A 20,906-nucleotide genomic window follows, 5' to 3' on the forward strand; every position below is an offset into this window, starting at 1 on the left:
AACCAATAGCACCAACCACAAGGGCTAGTATAGGAGTCATTGCACAAAAGGCTAAAGAAGTAGCCAAGCCTAAAGAGAAGGAAGCTAGAGCATAGAAGAGACCGAGGAGGAAGTATGTTTCCCAAGCTAAAACTAATAAGGATATGACTGAATCAGATGACAACGGCCAATTCCAAGTGGTGAGTCACAATCCCTCCTTAGATTAGACAATTTATGTGAGAATGTTAGAAACAATGCTAATTTATCAAGTTTCTCTCACATTGAGTTTGATAATCTTGGAAAGATTGAGAAGAACCAAGTTGAAGAGGTAGCACTTGCCATGATGGCTACATTTAAAAAGGATCCTCTAGAACTTGCCAACTCCATACCTAAAAGTTTATATGATAGAGTTGAGAAAAAATGGCACTATTGTTTAAACATCGAAAGACAAATTAGGGAGACATCCCTTGCTCAAGTTATGCTAGAACTTAGTAAGGCTGAAATGTCTAAAGCCATTAAGAAATATGTTGTAAGATTTGTACCAAAACATAGGGCATTTAGCATATTGCAAAACAATATAGAGGATGTTGTATAGAAGTCCAAACAAATGTAGAAGATAACATATGGATTGTCAACATCAAAAGAAGATGACCAAACACCTATTGAGGTAGGAGAAGATGAAGAAGATGATATTGAACAAGGCATAATTGAGGGAGGCACTAATATGAATAGTGATAACTAGGCACTAGCTGAGGAAGACCAATAAACATAATAGAGTGTACAAGATACACAAATGTCGAGTGCCAACCCTCCACAGCTGATAAGTGTAAACATTGAAACTATCAAAGTAAAGGATGTTTCTGATGCTACTATTCAAAACATCAATCCCTTTACAGATAAAGATTTGAAAAGGATACTTATCCAATCCACTCTCCAGGCCAAATTATGTGACAACCCTGTACTAGTGAGTGTAGATGAAATTTAGAAGATAGAGACTACAACTATGGGGAGGAAGTGAAAACACAAGAAAAACCTATAATCACTACTCAAGTCACAAGTGTACAACAACCCATAGTTTTATATCAAAGGAAGGAGAAAATAGGTTTCATTATCAGTACACTCATGCAAGACACTCCAGTCTCAGGAAATGAGCAAGAAACTAAAAAAGATAAGGTTGAGACAGTTGGAGAAGATAAGGTGGAAACACCAGAAAATGATGGGACTCAAAGCCAAATAGGTCAAGTAGATACACTTGCACATCTAGCACAAGATCAAGGTGCACCTAAAGCGATAGAGAAAGAAAAGAACAAGTCTGAAGAGACAAGTTTGATAACCAAGCCAAAGGAGCTACTAGTAATCCAAGCATTGGTGGCATTACCAGAATCCAGTACTCCTAGTCAAGCTCTTCAAAGGCCAAGCACAGAGGCAACTCCATTATAGTTTTCAATGTCGAGTCCTATCTCATCTAAGGTAGAAGAGGAAACTACTTATGGAGATGTTAGCCTAGATGAAGAGATTGTGTTGCCTAAATTTGATTATACATCAATCACAATTGAGAAGATGGGTATACTACAAGAGACCCTAGCAAAGAAGAAACATCAAGAACTATTTAGAAGCAAGAATAGGTAGAAGAAAGCTTTGATTGATATCAACAAGATTTTCCTAGATGCATTCAGTCTTCCTATTCTAGATAAAACAAAACCAATCAATGAACAATTGACCAATATAGTGGAAAGAGTTAGTGACACTGACCTAGATACTAATGTAAAACTATTAGAATGGTCTAAAAAGAAGTTTCAAAACAAGGTAAATGAGAAGATATCCAGTGGTATTGCACTAACACGGGTTGAGCTAGCAACCAAGATAGAGAGTGGCAAGAAGGTACTAGAGAACATTTCCTCTCTATACACCAAACTGTGTAATCCTACACTCTTCACACAAGAGATAAGGAATCACATCCTAAGTTTGGAGAGCTAAATTTAGTCATCTAGTGCAACATTGCTGAAGTCTCCAACTCAGAGTGAGAAATGCTTTAGGAACCTATTGCAATCTCAGAGTCAATTAGCATCATTACAAGTAGATAAAGCCAACATAAGGGCTAAATTGGTCAACATCCAGTCGACATTGACTCCTCACATGAAGATTTTACACAAGGAACTAGGCTATGCAGAAACGCTTATGAAGAAAGACCCCAATCTTTCTAAATCTGATAGCTTAGTCCACCTTGTTGCCAATCTGGCCATCCAAATTAATTCTTTGGAGGTAGCTTGTGATAATTTGGATGTCACTCTTAAAATTATACATGAGGTCCATAAATCTTTTTTGGATAAATACATTATAGGTGTATAACCCATTGACATCAGTGTCAAAAAGAGGGAGTAAGAGCAATGTGAGAGTAAGAAAGTAGAACAAAGAGATATCTATACACAAGGGGAAGTAAGAAACAGAGAAAGAGTACCAGTTGATGCAAATCTACTCAACAGGAGACAAATTTTGATATAGTGTATAGTACAGGACAGATCAAACAACTTAGGGGAGTTATAAAGTTTTGAGGTATAAGTCATGTTGCAAAATTTTGATATTTTTGAAATTTTGTATAGAAGTTGAATTGTTATCTATGTTATGCTCATAAGAATAAGATTATCAATGTATGACCAAGTATTTTTGACACTCATCTCAAATTGATTTTGACAAGTGTCTATACACTTAAGTCATTTACTTAGTTCATGTTGAACAAGTAACATATGTCGAGTGCAACATATAAGTTAGAGCATGCTAAGTAAATAGTAAGTGTCAAGTCACTCATATTCCAAGTCACTCAAGTGTTGAGTCACTCATATGCCGAGCCACTCAAGTGTCGAGCAGATAGTATGTGTTGAGTGATTCAGAAGCCGAGCAAGCAATGTATTTTGAGTTATTCATTTGCCGAGCAATAGCATTGAAGTCATAGTTAGTGTCAAGCACCAGGGACTTTAGATGTCAAGTAACACAATTTTGAAATAGTTATTTTTATCAGCACAAACTACTATGTAAACCATTTTTCGGTTGACTTAAGGATTAAATTATGATCTTCTGTTGATAAGGATGAATCTTAAGTGGGAATCCCTATGTATTACATGTATCCAATCAAGTAAAGGGAAGGTTTAAGCATAATATGGGTGAATCACAACTATTGATTCATACCTAACCCTAAGTCACCTAGGTCTTCTTAAGGAGGAAAAACCCTAAACTTTTTACTGAATGATTAGAGAGAGAGGAGGAGAGTTTGCATGTGCAAATAGGACATTCATGGTGACCAAGGTATTATGATATGAATTACATTGTAGAATCAGTTAAAGGAGAATAGAGAAAGGAAACATTGAATAGCAAAGAGACATTAGATCAAGAAGGATCAAGTACACATCAATATAGAGGTGATCGAACATCAAGCAATAGAGTGCTAATTGCAGGATCATTGTTGAGACATTGTAATAGGTGAATCAGTTAAATCTCTAAACAAAGTAGTCCTAATAGGCTATATTGAAATCCTATAACAAGGTGTTTACTTAATTGTGAGTTGAAGTCCTTTAACTAGGCACACTTCTAACAAGGTGTTGAAATTATTTAATAGGGTGAGACCTAACAATCTTTATAAGCTTTTAACAAGGTAGATCATGTTTCATGATCAAACATTGTAACCTTCATTGGATACACTTTATTACTACAATAGTGAAGATTTGTGGGTGTCATCCAAAACCAGTTTTACCTTCTTATTGAAGGATTTCTGGGTAATCATATCTTGTGTTATGTGTGTGTGTGTGTGTGTGTGTGTGTGTGTGTGTGTGTGTGTGTGTACTTTTTTTTTTACATACTTTAGATGTATATGCTTGACATGGTATTTTAGTTTACTTATTGAATTGTGAGATGGATGTATGGTGAATGCTTTTAGGGGTTAAGTTTTAAGCACTAATTCACCCACCTCTCAGAGTTTACCTTTCCTATTGTAATTCCAACAATTCACCAAGTACCCAAATAAAGTTTGATATCATAGCTGCTATCAAAAATATTGGCCTCCCAAAATATCAATGATATTCACCAAGTACTCAAAAGGTTTTGATATCATGTATGATATCAAGAGTATTGGCCTCCCAGAATATCAATGATATTCACCAAATACTCTTTGAGTAATGGCCTTCCAAAATGTTGAGATGCAAGGCATTCACCATGCACTCAATTTATTTGATATCATAATACAAGTTACTATAAGATCATCACCTTACAATAACTTATGCATACACAAGTAACATCATTTGAAATTTGACACTTCCTCATGATGTACACAAGGGGGTAGGCTAATTAAAATCACATAGTCATGGTGTATATTCATAAATCACAATCCTCCTAACTGCTACAATTTAGTGATTACTAAAGAATCCATCTCAACATGGTTTACTCCCTCTGATCAATATAATCGAGATACTAAATGTTGAATGAACCATATCTTCTAGTTGCACCTTTAGACAAACGTGTTAGAATTCCTTTGAACATCAATCTTCTGATATTCTTTATCTGTGAAGAAGTGTCAAACTCCCTCTAAGCCTGAAATCAATCTCTCTTTTCCTACAATAACATTCTCGGAGAAGATCAAGGCAAATAGCTCTTATATAATGTTGAGATTAATCAAGATGTTAGTAATTTAACTCATGCCTATTACTAACAATATAACATAAATAATTGAAACATAACTCTTCATTTTATATTTTCAATATTAAAATTAAGATATCATAATTCTTAATTTTACTCATAACATAATACTATACTTCATCTTTACATTTTATACTTTTATAATGAATCGAATTATCAAATATCATTTTTAAATGAATGCATATATATATATATATATATATATATATATATATATATATATATATATATATATATATATATATATATATATATATATATATATATATATATATATATATATATATATATATATATATACACAAACACACACACACACATACATACATATACACACACACACCCCCTCCCCACCCCACACACACACACACACACACATCATATTTCACAATATTCTATACAAAGAAAATTATATGTTATTCAACATATATATAGTCAACTATAACATCTCATATGATATAGAAATAGATATATAATAAAATGGTGAAAACCATATCTTTATACATGCCTTGATTCTTACCGTATTAAGTCTCTATTCTTGCCACGGTGGTAGTGGCATTACCACGACACATTTTAATTTATCATGCAATGCTTTCATATAATTTTTAGATATCTCATGAGTACAATGATTAAGAATGTTATCGCTAAGGTCATCGTAGTGATGCTAGTTATTAAGAATATTTCAAGAAAGGGACGAGCTGATCTCCAAACAAAATGCACCTGTCTTGGTATAACCCTCGTGCAACCACATTTATTGGTTCTATAATCATATGACTTTATTTGAAATTGATACTTTGATGTTTATTGAATCACACATCTATTTCACTTCATTATTTACTTATCACTACTTTATTGTAATATTGTAGATTATATCTACAGTTGATGTCGTTGTTGAGTTTCCACTCTATTTCTTTGACTCATTGTATCTAGTTTGCAATCACACAGTTTAAAGAACATCACCATTTCCCATCGCTACCTTTTCATTAGATGATAATAGTGTCAATTTTATATGCATATATATTATGAAAATGTTTTTGTACCATTTGAACCATTTAAATATAATTTTTGTAGTAGTATCATTCCATTAAATGGACTATCCAAAAACTTATAACATCTAGAATTTTATAGTCTTTCCAACTCATCATGAAACGTTTATATGAACATATAATTTGACAAAATTTAAATTTCAACATCCCATACAACAACGATTCCAATCAAAAATCTCCCCAATAAACATATCCAACATTGTGGCCTCAAAGGATAAAGCTATATTTAACATTCATTAGGGTGAAATGAAACAAGACATCCACTTTCTTCTACATTGGATGTGTATCATCTCCACTACATGCACAACATGGCTATACCATTATATTAAAGCTAGAGGGTTATATGCAACATCTAAATCTGTGAAGAGCATGGAGCTTGGCCCCATTCAAGTCATTCTAGATCGATGATAATTGAAAAAAGCATGGTCCAGGGCAACCCCAAGGTGAAGGATGATAAAGGAAAGGCAATGATGGATGTGGACAAATCTGCTAAAGATACCATTATTATTCATCATAAAGATCATAAGCTTATGAATATTGCTTGTGTATGTTGTATTGTCTTGGACGTGGCTATCGTCCCTACAAACTGTATAGTTGACCAATTTTCAAAAAATCGAAGACATCAAAAATTTTACCGAAAATTTCAACATTTGATCTTCATGATCTACAAAGCTTGTAGTAAAAAACAACAAGAAATTTGGAAAATATTAGCCTGTCTTAGATTTTGTGGTGTTAGGTCTTCATTTTTTTATGTTTAGCTACTAACCATCACCTATGTTATGTCTTGAATCTAGGTTGGTGGTTCACTTTTTATATGTTTAGTTCTTATCCATAATATCCATTGGGTCCCTTTTTGTTTCACTCTTCATAGTATCTACATGTTAATGTGCCATTAGGTCCTTTTTGAAGAAGTCTATCAAATAGATATTTTGCATATAAGTACGGTGGATAGAGTAAGGCTCCATAATTATGCTCTTTGGTTTCATACCTATAAATTTGAAATATATGAAGATACAATTTGTATGTACTCATATAAATGAATGATCAAGTATTATGTAATCCAGTGTTCAATATCTTAGTTGTTATCTTCTAATGATCTTAAGTAAAGTGTTGATTTCTTATAACCCAGTTACAGATCAATTGCACAATAAATTCACAAAAAGAAAATCAATCTAATTTATAACATTTAATACTCTAGGTTAATTAATAGAAGAAAATAGTAGAAGAAAAATAACATATTAATCCAATCAGATACAAACAATAACACAGATATACCCAAGAAACCCAAGCTTGGGGAAAAATCTGCAACTATTAGATCTTTTATTCAGCCTAACAACAATCTTTCTCTTCCATAATACAATAGAATCCAATTCAATTCAAGTTCACTACTGCAACCTTACATACGATTGATAGCCTGAGTTGGCCTAGTGGTGGAGAACTTGTACTCTTGAAAGAGAGGTCACAAGTTCAAATCCCACTGAGAATAAAGTATGAATGTCTTGTTTGGATGATTGATAAAAATTCTCAGATTATGCTCATATAAATAATGCTTCTGATATATGGGACACAAATTGTTTCTCATACTTCTAAGCGTTTTGGATGTTGTATTATCCAATAGGAACCTTGTATGGCTCACACATATTTTTAAAAGATTAACTTTGTAGGACAAAGTTGTTCCTCACATCATTGCAATTCCTTGTTATATAGAATTTGTGTGTGATAATTATAGCTTTGACCCCTATTTTATAACAATTGATTTTCATCGTAAAACATGGCAAGCACAATAAAAGGGTATATTATTATACTATTTGTCCTTAGTTTTAAAATGATTGATTTGATGTATGACTATTAGGCAAGGTTTTCCTTTCTTCTGCTATCAATCATGTGGATTACTTATCCACGGATAACAATGGGGTATTGATATATATTTATGTTAAGCATCGCTTTCCTATTCTAGGCTATGCATAGAAATGAGGCTAGAAATCTTTTCAGCATTTGCAATAAGCTCTAGTAAGGAAAGTACTTAGTTAAGAAATGGAAGTCCTAATATGAGTATACATATAAGCTTGCAGGAATAGTCATTCTAGTTTTATTAAATATTTGCCTCTCTCAAAATTAAACAAGGATCAATGTAAATATTATTTTTTTTGACCTACCCAATTGATAATTCAATCACATTTGTTCAATTAATTACAATAGATTAAATCTACTTATCTAGTTTATAATTGCTTAGACCTTTTAGTCAAAAAATAAGAAACATACATTTGTTCAATTAATTACAATAGATTAAATCTACTTATCTAGTTTATAATTTCTTAGACCTTTTGGTAAAAAAATGAGAAGCATCCTTTTAAACAGTGTAGTTTAAAGGGTCAAATTTATTGACCCGTATTTCATGAGCCATATGTCTCTCATGAGAATAAATTGAACACTTAGTACTCTTTGATTCTAAGTGATGCTCATAGAGGCACCCATACTAGTACTACTCCATCTTGAGTGTGCTTAATTATGGACTTTTCTCCAAGGTTAAACCCACTCTACTTGCAACCTCATTTGCAAAACTTTCACCAAATGTTGTGTCTTATGAAGCATTAATTAAAAAGACCCTTAAGCTCATTGATTGATAAGTATGAAATATTTTCCACAAGTCAAATTGTGATATTGTTATCATGAAAAATTAGTCAACGAGTTTGACTCAAACAACTACATAGTTGAATCCTTATAGCAATATCACAATGTGCATTATTGTGAAAAATGTCTCCTACTTATCAATTGATGAGCTTAAAGGTTTTCTAATGAATGGCTCAAAAGGCACAACATTTGCTGAAGGTTTTACAAATGGAGTTGCAACCAAAGTGGGTTTAATCATGGAGGAAACTTTGTAGCTAAGTGTGCTCAAGCTGGAGTAGTATTGAGATGGGTGACCTCTTGGGAAGTCTCAGTGTTTCACCTTTATGACCATCCCCTAGATTCAATGACTGATAAGTCTTCCATTTATTCTCATTAGAGATGGGTTCATGTAAACCACTACTCATGAAACATGAGTCAACGAATTTGACTCAAAAAATTACACAATCGAATCTGGTAGCAATATCACAATTTAACTTCTTGTGGAAAATATCTCTCAACTCTAAAACATAATAGTTAACTTCAAAATGGTCTAATATTTTTGGAATAGAAAATTGTTTCACTTTGAAGTTCCAACATGATGATGTTAGCCAAAGGTATTAGACTTGCAGGACACTAATGATCCCATATTAAAGTCAAAGGAAAGTTACATCAACAAATCAACATTTGGTATGATTGGAATCATAAGGTATGTTGTAATAGGTCTTTAAAGGATCAAAATATTGTACTATCATCAAATAAGATTGAATGATTTATTTTTATTCTCATATATTCATTAAGATTTGTATATTAAATTTTAAAATTAGGGAAAAATTTTAAAATTAGACTCTAAGACCCAGACAAAGCTTGAGGTTTCCTTCTTCATTCTATTCTTTCCTACTAATACTCACATATGTGTACTTTTATATTTATTTTAATAATAGCATACCTATAAAAAAAATTTAAAAATTCTTGTATTACTATATAAAAATAATAAGAATCTTTACATATACCTTCACTCGTAAATTAATAAAAATTTATTATTTCACATCACTATTTTATTTCAAAAATTATTATAAATGTCATAAGAAATATTAATTCAAATAAAATAATATCAATTAGATAATGTCATTGGCCATAGATCAAACACCAAAGTCAAAGATACAATATCAAAATAATGAGAAATTACAAACTATGAAAAAAAAGTTGAAATCAATAGCAAATTCTCGATTAGTAACTTAAAATTTTAAAGCTATTTATGAGACTTATAAAGGGACATGATATTTTTATTATGTGCCCAAATCTTATCAATTGGATAAAAACATAGGAAACGAGGCCCAAAATGGTGAGAGACAAATAGCGAAACCAAATAAGCACAATAACCAACAAACATTCGTGAGGGGCATTGGACTCCTCTTGAGGCTAGAGTTCTTAAAATCAATACTGATGGTTCTTCTCTGGGAAATCCTGGTCCATCTGGTATTGGGGGAGTTGGGCGTGACAGTTCTAGTGATATTCAGTTTATGTTTTCTATATACAAGGATAACCATACTAATAACCTCATGGAAGCCCTGGCTATCTTGGTTGCAGTGGAACAGTGCTGTCAACATGGCTAGAGAAGAATTATCTATGAGACTGACTCGCAAGTGGTTGTGAATTTATTGAATAAAAGGAACCTTGTGCATGTGGATTGGCATTTGGCTCTAGTTATTCAGCAGATCACTCAGTTATGCAATTCTCTAGATTCTAGGTCTTTTATGCATATCCCTCGTGAGTGGAATGGTGTGGCTGATTATTTCGCTAAATGGGCCTCCGAGCATGGGCCGGCTTGGAACATTATTGATCATAGGATGCTTCCCCTTGATTTATCTGAGATGCTAGATCAACTTGTGGACTAGGAAAAAGTTTTGTAGTTCTCTTTGTGTCTTGTGTTGTTTTGCACTCTTTAGTAGTCAATAAAAATTTTACCCCTCTTTTAGTAATAACCAACAAACATTACTCCGAAAATAGAATGTGAAAACAAATGGCCTCAATTTCCATGAAAGCATTTCCATTTATGTCAAGCCTTAATAGCCTTCTTAAAATCTTGTTAATCTCCCTTTGTTGTAAGATGAAAAATGATGCAATGGTTGAAATACTGGCTAGTAATTCAAAGTACACCTTTTTGTTACTAGAAGTCATTGGATCAACTTCATGTCAACAATGTTTGCTTTAGTTATTTTTAAAAAAAATTAATTTGAACCAATTTGTTACAAGAAAGCAATTGTTATGGCAACTTCCCCTTTATAAAGTTGTTAAAAGACTTTTCTACTCTTGAACTCTAATAGATTGGTAGACGACACTATCTGCAAGATCGGGTGAATTAAGTCAATTCTTTCTTTCAGAACTATATGACAATTTCCTTAGAAAATGAAAAATCAGTTTTCACACTACCTCCTAATTATATTAAAGTGGGAGGATAAAATTCAAATGATCATTGATTCAACATTACCATAAATGCTACTAATCTCTATAAAACATTATCACAAATATTATGATTTTATGTTGTTTGTTTAATTATCGTTACATATTAAAGTTTTGGATATATTTGTACTGATCTTTGTTTTAAAAACTGTCAAAATCTATATTTCTTATTCAAAACTCTTGTCAAATATGCTTATTCATAAATAAATAAAAAACAGTACTATTGACTTTTAACTCTGATAAATCAAATGAGGAATGAGCAACTACATTATAACAAGAATCTATGAAGAGGCCTACATAGAACTATTTCCAAGCCCATGAAAGGAAATGACAATTACAAGAGGCTATATATGACAAACCTCATTCTTTTCCAAGTAAATGCTTTTCTACGGTCAAAACACGATGACAAGAACTAAATGTGTTAATAAACTTAGTCATTACAAGGCCAAGATGTCATCTTGCTCATGAATAAGGGATTGGAATAAATGATGTTCATTAATAAGGGATTGGAATAAATGACTAAAGAACAATCAATTGTAAACATTGTAAATACACGTGACCTTGAAGTTTGATATACAAAAAGAGAAACCTATCTATGATAAAGAGAGAAACATAAAAGATTGCATGCATTTTTGGATCAGCAACAAATGCTTTTGGCAAAGAATTGCAAGATCTACTTAATTAGTAAGTTACTAGCAAGTTGTCTTGAAAAAAGCTATAATTTCAAAGATGTGTAAATTGTATTCCATTCTCAATTATTAATATAAAACCTTAACCCTGAGTCATTTTTCAAGACTTGTGTTGGTTACAAATATATGGTTAGAAACTATGTTAACCAATAGAAAAAAAATAACTCACGATGCCTTTGTATAATAATAAAAGTTGTGCCCTTGGACCTAGCAAGGGGCGCTGCCATTTGACCCCATCTTAGGGGTAGCACTCCTAAATCCCCATTGTAAAATATGGGAGGTGGGGGGTGGAGGGGACTATGCTAGTAAAAATAGGAAAATTATAGCCTTTGCATCCAATTGTGCTCCATCTAACAACATATTCAAAAAAGGCTTTACTCCTTATCCCTGCTCAATATTATGACAAGGAGCACACCAGGGTACTATCCCTTCACACTTGTAAGAGGCACTACCCCTAAACCCACTTTGGATTACCACTTCTAGGCCCTTACTATTTGACATCCTCAAATCTTAACCCTTGGTCCTTTTTGTTCTTGGGATTGACTCCCACATCTCCTTATCCTAAGACTCCATTGCAACTAGCTTATTTTTCCAAAGCTGAATATTTTGACAAATTGCCAATTCTTCTTCAAGAGGAATAAGCCACATGATTGGTATATGTGCACTCCAAGTTGCATTTCTATGTCACAAAAGACCTAATAAGAATAGGTGACAAAGAGTTGAGAGTGTACTTATAATTATGAAGATTTAGATGCTATTTGTATCTCTATTTGTGTCTCACTTGTTAAAAAAAATCTATAGATGGGCTAGCTCCTAGATGCATGTCTAATGAAATTAGTGGTATTGAAGTTGATTGTGGTTTAAATGAAATTGAATCAAATGTTGACTTTGATAGTCTTGGTGAATGTATTAAGATTATCAAAAATTAATTGTAGTTTTTGTTGTGTATTAATATTTGATAGATCCTTATGAATCTATGAATATTTTTATTTCTGCAAATTATTTAGTATTGAAATATTTTGTTTATTAGTAATAATTATGTTTATGAATGTATACATCTACCTTAAAAAAATGTCATATCGACATAGTTAAGTTGAAGCCAATAACTATCCTTCTACCAAGATTGACAACTTAGATTCAATGAATTGGAAGAGGGTCACTCTTTATATTTTAATGCTTGAAATGTTCCCTAGGATGTTGTTTGGATTTGCAAGGAATAATGAGGAAAATTAGAACAAAGGAGTGCATGAAATCAAAGAGGGGTCATGGAATGGGAATTTTTTCTTAATAGCTGAATTGTATATCGAGGCTTCACTATGACAATAATATTGAATTCAAGATAAACGATCAATCTAATATCCATAAGTCCTAGCATAAAAAAATTGTTGATAAAGAAATTTATAGGGAATCAACATCCTTAAGTTACCTATGTAATGAATAATGCTTTGCAAGTAGAGGGCATACTTTTGCCCAAAGCATAACACAGGACATAAATTAAGGTATTCTCTTTCCAAAGCGTTTGTAGTAAGGTGACTCTAAGACCCAATTTAATGAATAAAACCCCATGAAATAAGGATTTCACCTTTACAGCTAATTATGTATAATGGGTTCACCAAAGATGCAAAGATAGGCCCACAATCCACACGTCCTAGAATAGCTAAATGTATGATAAACAGCCTGACAGAAAATCAACAGCCACCATTAATTTCTCTATGTAACTATTAATGCTTTGCAGAAGAAAAGCATGTGAGAGGGCTTATATTTCCCAAAGCAATACAGAGGTCATGTGCATTAAAGCATTCTGAATCGGCCATAATATTTGTTGCAGTTTTTCAAACCATCTCTGTTTAAATGATTCTCTTAACTTTGAAAAAAGAAAAAACTGTTCTCAGATGAAATAAGGCTGTGCTTGCCTAGACTGAGACAGTCTAGATCCTTCATTAAGCTGAATTCTTGAAGTACTAATATTGCTATATACAAATGAATGCAATAGTATTATAAAAATGTCCCTTTTTAAGGTCTTCACTTGCAATGAAGAACAATATGCGTGTCAAGATCAAGATCAAAGTTGTAAGGGCGGGCATATTTTGGCTTCAGAATAACGGTGTCATAAACCATCCCATAGATATTGCATATTTGATGTGAAAATTTACGAGGGCAAGTACATTGCTTCTTCAATTATAGAAATTGATTCGTCATGTTTCTTTTGTGTAATACCAATTGCTAATCCATTGCAATCATTACTTGTTTTCTTTGAAATCTTGCTTTGTGCTATATTTTAAAAAAATCCATTCCTTATTTAATTGATCTTATTTCTTTTTGTTAGCATGATATACTTCTAAAAGTGACTAAGACAGTCAAACTTTAAAAATTGGGCCCCAGTCAAGAAAATACCGGGGAAGCAAAACTGCCGATAAAATAATGTCTCCATGGGGATACAATGCTCCATCATGGAATAAGATACTGCCCAATAAAATTTACATCAATGACTGCAGATACATTCATGTAAATACGATGTAAACCATCATAGTTGACATTGCCGAGGAGGTTGGAAAAATACTGAAATAAAACTTATCAAGTGCAAAACTGCATGAGTTTCTCAGAATTTCTTTACCAGCTACAAATATTGGCTTCTCCATTCCTGATGGAACTACATTGAGTGACTTTTAAAAAAATAACAATATAGCTGGCTTCTGGATAAAGTATTCCAGAACCCAAATTGTCCGATAGCACTTCATATAAGCTCAAGGTTAAAAATTTAGAATAAAGAAATCAATGCTATTGCCACATTATCACTGGGATTTCCGTAGTTCGATGGAGTTTTCTGATAGGGCAATGCAGGGAGAGGTCTCGGAGAGGGGGGAATGAAAGGTCCAGATTTGGGGGCAGTGAGGAGATGGTGGCAGAGTGACGATAGGGCGGTGGTGCTGATAGAAAAATAGACCTGAATTGAAATCTTTATGGAAAAATCTGCAATATAGCATATTTGTGAGTGCCCTATTTTCAAAAGGCCAACTAGTTTTCACCAAGTTAAAGATTGCAAGCAGCATGTAACAGCATATGCCATATGGCGACTGATTTGGCAGCACTCCTAAAGAGGTGACGAAAGTGGTGATGCTGTCCAGGAACACTTCCAAGTCCCCAAATCTTGGAAATGCCCCCCTACAGACACGGATTTTTCTTGGCAGGTCACATTCCCATGGAACCTCAAATGGGAAAACAGTTTGTTTTTCTTAACTATGTGAAAGACGCACAAAGTTGTAACTGCCTTACCATAGATTTGCTGACAATGACATGAACAAGAAATAAAACTTTCAACTTGATTTAAATATCACCAATTGTCAGGAGTGCAACTGTGCGTATATGTTTTCAGAATTTTAATTGCTTGTCTGATCAAATGCTTGCATGAGAAAATTCAAAATTCATCTCTGCTAGGACACCGACATTTATGAATAGAGTTCTCGTTGAAACAAAAAGAATATAAAAAGGAATTCATTGTTTGAAGAACTCAACTACATACAGGGCCAGTACTCGCAAAAACCACATCTTCAGGCCACAGATGGCACTGCAATTCTCTGATTGCATATTGATTTTTCTAGTCCTCTGGTTAGGCATAAATATAGAACAATATAACAAGACATTGATCAGCACAAAGAAACTGCTATGTATGTGTCTTCGCAAACCATCTTCATGCACAAGATTTATTTAGCTTCACATTATACATTGACCATTCACTAGTGGCAGGTAATAGTATAATGCAGAATTGGAAAACTAAAGATAAAACGCTGTTTAACTTAATTCTTGATTCAAATTCAAGTAGTATATTCATCACTCTCCTCTTACAACATTCTTGGATCAAATCAGTTGTATTACACAATACAGTCAGCACCAAACCAGAGACATTACCACAAATCATCTCTGGTTGCAGAGTGCTTTTTTCAAATCCTCTGGCAGGAAATGCATAAATATTAAACAATCGAACAAGAAATAAATCAATACAAAGCAACTGTTATGTACAGAGATCTATAAACCATCTTCACACATAGGACTTGGTTAACATGCACATTATTCATTTACCATTCATTGCTGACATGTAATAGTTGATTCCACACTTGGAAAACTAAAGATAACACCATCCAGTGTAACCCCTGAATCAAATTTCATGTAATATATTCATCACTCTCCTCTTAACAATCTTGAATCAAAATTAATTGTTATAAACAATACGGGGGCATTAAAGTAGGGACAGCACTAGAAATCTTCTCCAATTGCAGATTGATTTTTTCCATCACCTATTGGAAAGGTCATGAATATTGAACAATATAGAAAGAAACTGATCTAAACAGAGCAACATTTTTGTATAGATCTCTGTAAACCATTGTCATGCACATGACTTATTTTGCTTCACATTATACATTTAGCATTTAGTAGCGGGTAATAGTTGATTCGACATTTGGAAAACTAAAGATAACAGTATCTAGTTCAATTTCTGATTCAAATTTGAAGTAACATACTTATCACTCTCCTCATACAATATTATTGAATCCAAAAAAGTTGTAATAAACAACACTGTCAGCTCTAACCCTCAATTGTGTTCATTGGGAGGACTCACAAGGGATACATCTCTTATACCAGCATACTTTGGCTCACCAATTTCAGATTCTTTAAGTAAAATGACTGTTTCAAAAGCCCCCACCAATGTCTTCACCTTGCTTTTTCTAACCGGAGCCAACTTATTTACTTCTTTTTCAATCACATGATTCAGCATCCACTCTTCGGATGCCTTTCTTGCTTGTAATTCCTGATGCCTCAGGTTGACATTCTCTGGTTTTGATTTTGGATTGGATGAGTCAATAATTCTTCCTTTTCTAAACCTTCTCTTCTCCAGACGCTGATTATCCTCTTCAGAACCGGCTACAATTCGACCTCTTCTGAAGCTTCCTTTCTCCAAATTTTGACTACCATCCTGAGGAACTGTTGTCTGATGCTGTTTTCTAACTTTGCCAAGCTCTTCATGTTCATCATTGGATTCATTTCCATAACTATCACCATATTCAGAGTCCTCCTCAGAATACTCGCTGTCAAAGTCCTCATCAATATAATCTTCAGTTAGACTTTCTCCATATGGTCGATATTCATCAATCCTTATCCCATGTGGTTCAAAATCATCATTCTTCTCATCAGCAAATTTATCAACGTCAATAATTTTGTAGGGTGCAGAAATGGGTGTATCATTCCTGTGACTGCAATCATGGCAATAATCTTCAATAGATTGCTCATCTCCTTCGGTATCAATATGTTCCATTACACCATCTGGATGCTCCCCACTTGTTTCACCAGCACTGTGAGAATGCTCATCAAACTGATGAGCATCTTCAGCATCACCTAAACATATTTGGTCATTAGCGGGCAATTCTTCCTTGTCACCACTTACCTCTACAGTTTGATGGGCATCTTCAGCATCACTTGCACATATGTGATCATTGGCGGGCAACTCCTCCTTGTAACTACACACCTCTGCTGTTCCATCTCTGTCAGGCATTTCATGCTGTGGCTCAGAGGAAGAATTTTGGCTTGGGGAACTTGCCGAATCGGATTTTACTGCACCATTCTTTTCTCTTCTCTTTAGTGATTTCTCTATTGTCTTTAACACTGGAACCTTTGTTTTAGCATTGCTATGACCATCAAGAGCGTACTTGCTTGGTGGAGTAGCTTTTTTAGCACTGCTGTGGATGTTGAGAGCATGGTTCTGTGATTGAACAATCTTTTTGGCACTCTCATTGTCATTAAGAGCTTGGCTGGGAGGTGGAGAAAACAAATTTGCCTTACCAATGCCATTGATTACAGGCTTAAGAGAGAAAGAAGCTTTTGTTTTCTTTTCTGAAGAGGACTTCGAAGGCAGAGAAGGCAAGGTTTTAGTTTTCAAAGCTGTCGACCTTATCACTTTGGGCTGATATTCTGCCTTACTAACAGCAGTCTTCTCCTTTGGGGAAACTTTCGCGTAATGGCCAACCGGAGTGGAAGATGTCCCAGTTGCAGAGGAAGGAGACTTCACTGGAGTGGAAAGCTTGACTGGGGAAGGGGTACCAGAAACGCTTTTATGGCTCTTGGGGGTCTTTGCGGCTGCAGATTTTGGGGCATCTGAAGGTGTCTTGTTTGCACTTGTACCATGGTTGTGGTGATGCTTATAGGAATCGTATCCTTCAGATTGAGATTTCTCTGGTTTTACTCCATATTTACAATAATGATGACAGGAGCCTGTCGAAGGTCTAAGATAATGAGGAACGTGTTTGGAGCCATCGTCACTTGGACTAGGGTTTTTAGCAGCATTGGAGATCTTGGCTGCTTTCGCCAACCCATTAGAAGAAATCTTTGAATTTGTTGGAGGAGTTGTTGGGGCAACACCCAGAGAAATATCTGCAACAGCAATAGGCTTAAAAGCCTCATCATTTGGGGCAGAGCCCTTAGAACCATTCGAGATCTTGGCTACCTTATCCAATCCATTAGGAGACTTCCTTAAATGTGTTGGAAGAATTGAGGTTGCAAGATTCTGAGGACTATTTGAACCGACCACGGCCTTTTTAATCTGATTATCTGGTTTGCTTCCAATAGATGTCTTTCCGTTCATAGGTTTGCCCGGTTCATGTACTTTTCCATCAACCCCCTCTTGGGTTGTCATTTCAATGAGAAAATTAACAAAAATAATATATATGTATAGGACAGAAGAAGATCCAAACAAATCTACAGAGGCTGACCGACCTGAAATGGAAAGTGCGCCCGTGCTTCAATTGCTTGTCTCAAATATATAATGAACTCTGCAAAAGGAGGGTGCAATGCATTATCAGATCCAACTTCATATATTTTGAATTATTAGATCCAACTACATATATATTGAACCAATGCAGTCTACAATATTAAAAAATTGCATATTAAAAGCAGGTTCTAAAGAATCGAAGAAACAGGAAAAGTAATATCATGATCTAAAACCCCATCAGAGTTAGTAAGAAGAGCTTCCCCCTAGCATCCAATGAAACATTATTTAACAGGAATCTGAGGTGACATACGAATAAAATTTTCTGATCCCTGAATATGGATCCACAAAATGGATCTATTCTTTCTAAATAAAGGCCTTATTTTCAGCTATCCAATTCCACTTCTAAGCTATATAGATATGACACTAATTACCTATCTATTCCCATCTAACTCAAACTTAGATTCAAAGACCATCTTCTGATTCAACGCCCCATAACAGAAATGCGAATGAGTTCAATTGAAAATCGTTTTACACCATTTTGAGCAGGTCAGATACTCCGTGTGGACCAACATGCTGAAAAGCCTGTATTATTACTAACGTGCAAGAGAAAACTGTCTACAGAATTATTGAGAAAGCCTTAAAAAGCGGGATTGATAAAGAATTGCTTAGCAGAGAAGGAAAAGAGAGCATTGACATTGATGACCGAGATTAACTCTAAACGAATTTAAACATATAAATTGCAGAGAATGTCAGAACAAGTGAGCGAAGCTTGTGAAATCCATCCAATCAATCAAATAAATGGACAAGCGCAGCACTTAATGATATCAGATTTCCACAATCCGTAGCACATAGCACTCTTGATTGAATGAATATAAGGCTGTTCCTATCATGATCTACAACATTAAGTCTAACCACTTTTTCAAAATAGATTCATCGGCAAACAAAATTTCTGAAAAGACTTGGCTTGAGCAATACCGGCAAATTCAAGTTCTATCCAGCCATACAAGACCCGCTGCGAAATCCTCTGACAGGATAAAAGCCAAACGCCCAACTTAGATTTCAGGCTAATAGCAGTCTTCCTTACATGAAACACATGACCCACATCACATGAAAATCCAGAAGAAGATTACTGCTCACCGCAAGATTCAGCCCAAAGGCGACTCATTCCAATCTTTCAAATGCCCAAATCAAATCCAATTGGATTGCACAGGTACTGGCCCCAGATTAGGTGCGTAGATGACCTGAAAAGCGATTATCTAGACAAGACTCACCAATACAGCAATTGGGACTTTAAAAACTTGAAAAACACACCAGAGAATCACGAGTTTTTTTTCCAAAATCCATTGCGTTCAAAATCTATTTTGTTCAACATGAGGCAACTAAACGAAGGAAGGAAGAAGAAGAAATTAGGAAGGAGGAGAAGAACCGTTAGGTGGGTCCGCGTGGATTGTTTCTTTTTGCCCTCCTCTTTTTATCTGTTAACACCTATGCCCGAGTCAGTTTTGCCTTGGGATTTCACGCAGATCTTGTTTTCTCAATCGTAACGCAAGGCATCAGATTATTCATTTTACTAAAAATCTCAATCGTAACGCAAGGCATCAGATTATTCATTTTACTAAAAATCTACATAATCTAGAACTACTTGTAGCCGTTCTGATTTTTGACTGGGGTTACAGTCATGTGGAATGGAAGAGACGGGGACAAATAAGACAAGAGTTACAAAGATACTTGACTAAGACAAAACTATTTTTTTAATAATTAATAATAATAAAAATACTGTTTTAGGGCCTAATGTGAATTTGGCCCATCTGGCCTTGCATGCTCTTATATGGGCAATTGTACGGCTGGCTGCAAATTTTTATGTACACATGGGTTTGTACAAGCACAACAATCTTGTGTGGTGTCATGATCACCCACTCAATTGAAAAAGCGTGGCTTCTAGTAATCAAAGTTTAAGGAGGTCAATTTGAGGTTCCCTCTTTATCATTCAAGTTTATACCATGCACAAGTTATGGGTAACATAATTTGCCATTCATTGTTTCTCCCTAATTCTTCTTCTTCTTTAAGATGGTTTCCCAAATGTATTAATAGACAAACTACAAAGAAAAACGAAATTTATGGTAAGTTTTATGATATGAATATTTATTAAACATGGCATAATATCATTTGTTTGGTTAGAAGTGTTTGCAAGCTTGTCTAGGAGTTCATTTATATTTTATGGTTATAAAATATCATGAATATTTTAATGGATTTGTTGATTCTTAAATGATCTACACATAAATACTGATAGTTGAGAAGTTTTACATGTATGGAATTGTTGTGCCTTGTGAAACAACCTTCAGGATTTTAGAAGCTAACTCTCCATAGTAATGGGTTTTTAGAATAAGTACAAGGAGAATTTCTTAAAGCGAAAATTAAGTTAAGGGGCAATACATCAACGCAAAGCTTTTATAACACTTCAATTCTTCTTGGAAAGACTTTAAAAGGGAAGTTTTTGAGGATGTATATCATTTCAAGGAGACAAACTATAGTGAACACCCTTCTGAATTGGATAAGAACATAGCGCATATTGCACTTTTTGGTTCCCATGTAGTAATAGTTTGAAAAAAGGATCTAAAAAAGGAACATAAATCCTGGATTTCACAATATTCAACCATTCTAGCGATTTAGCCATAAACAATATGT

At 34.2% G+C, this 20,906-nt stretch overlaps 1 protein-coding gene across 6 annotated transcripts; it reads right to left on the bottom strand.

Annotated features, from left to right (window-relative positions):
* Positions 1-15,609: 15,609 nt before the first annotated feature.
* LOC149570454 (uncharacterized) lies at positions 15,610-19,855 on the bottom strand. Of its 6 annotated transcripts, XM_089823100.1 has the most exons (4): positions 19,648-19,855; positions 19,359-19,462; positions 19,197-19,245; positions 15,610-18,282 (listed from the first exon to the last, which is right to left on the bottom strand). In XM_089823100.1, the coding sequence occupies exon 4, from the start codon at positions 18,144-18,146 to the stop codon at positions 16,053-16,055; it is 2,094 nt and encodes a 697-aa protein (XP_089679226.1). In that variant the 5' UTR covers positions 18,147-18,282; positions 19,197-19,245; positions 19,359-19,462; positions 19,648-19,855; the 3' UTR covers positions 15,610-16,052. The 6 variants fall into 6 exon arrangements, with proteins under 6 accessions (XP_089679226.1, XP_089679223.1, XP_089679224.1 ...); XM_089823097.1 differs by having other exon boundaries at positions 19,197-19,462; XM_089823098.1 differs by having other exon boundaries at positions 19,359-19,855.
* Positions 19,856-20,906: the final 1,051 nt, after the last annotated feature.

This window comes from Cupressus sempervirens, chromosome 3 (assembly GCF_028749045.1).
Source record: "Cupressus sempervirens isolate cs-2001-9-10 chromosome 3, ASM2874904v1, whole genome shotgun sequence".
Lineage (NCBI taxonomy): Eukaryota > Viridiplantae > Streptophyta > Pinopsida > Cupressales > Cupressaceae > Cupressus > Cupressus sempervirens.

What these genes read in the sequence shown, in the direction of transcription:
- LOC149570454 (XM_089823102.1), bottom strand. Translation starts at nt 18,146, where the DNA reads ATGACAACCCAAGAGGGGGTTGATGGAAAAGTACATGAACCGGGCAAA.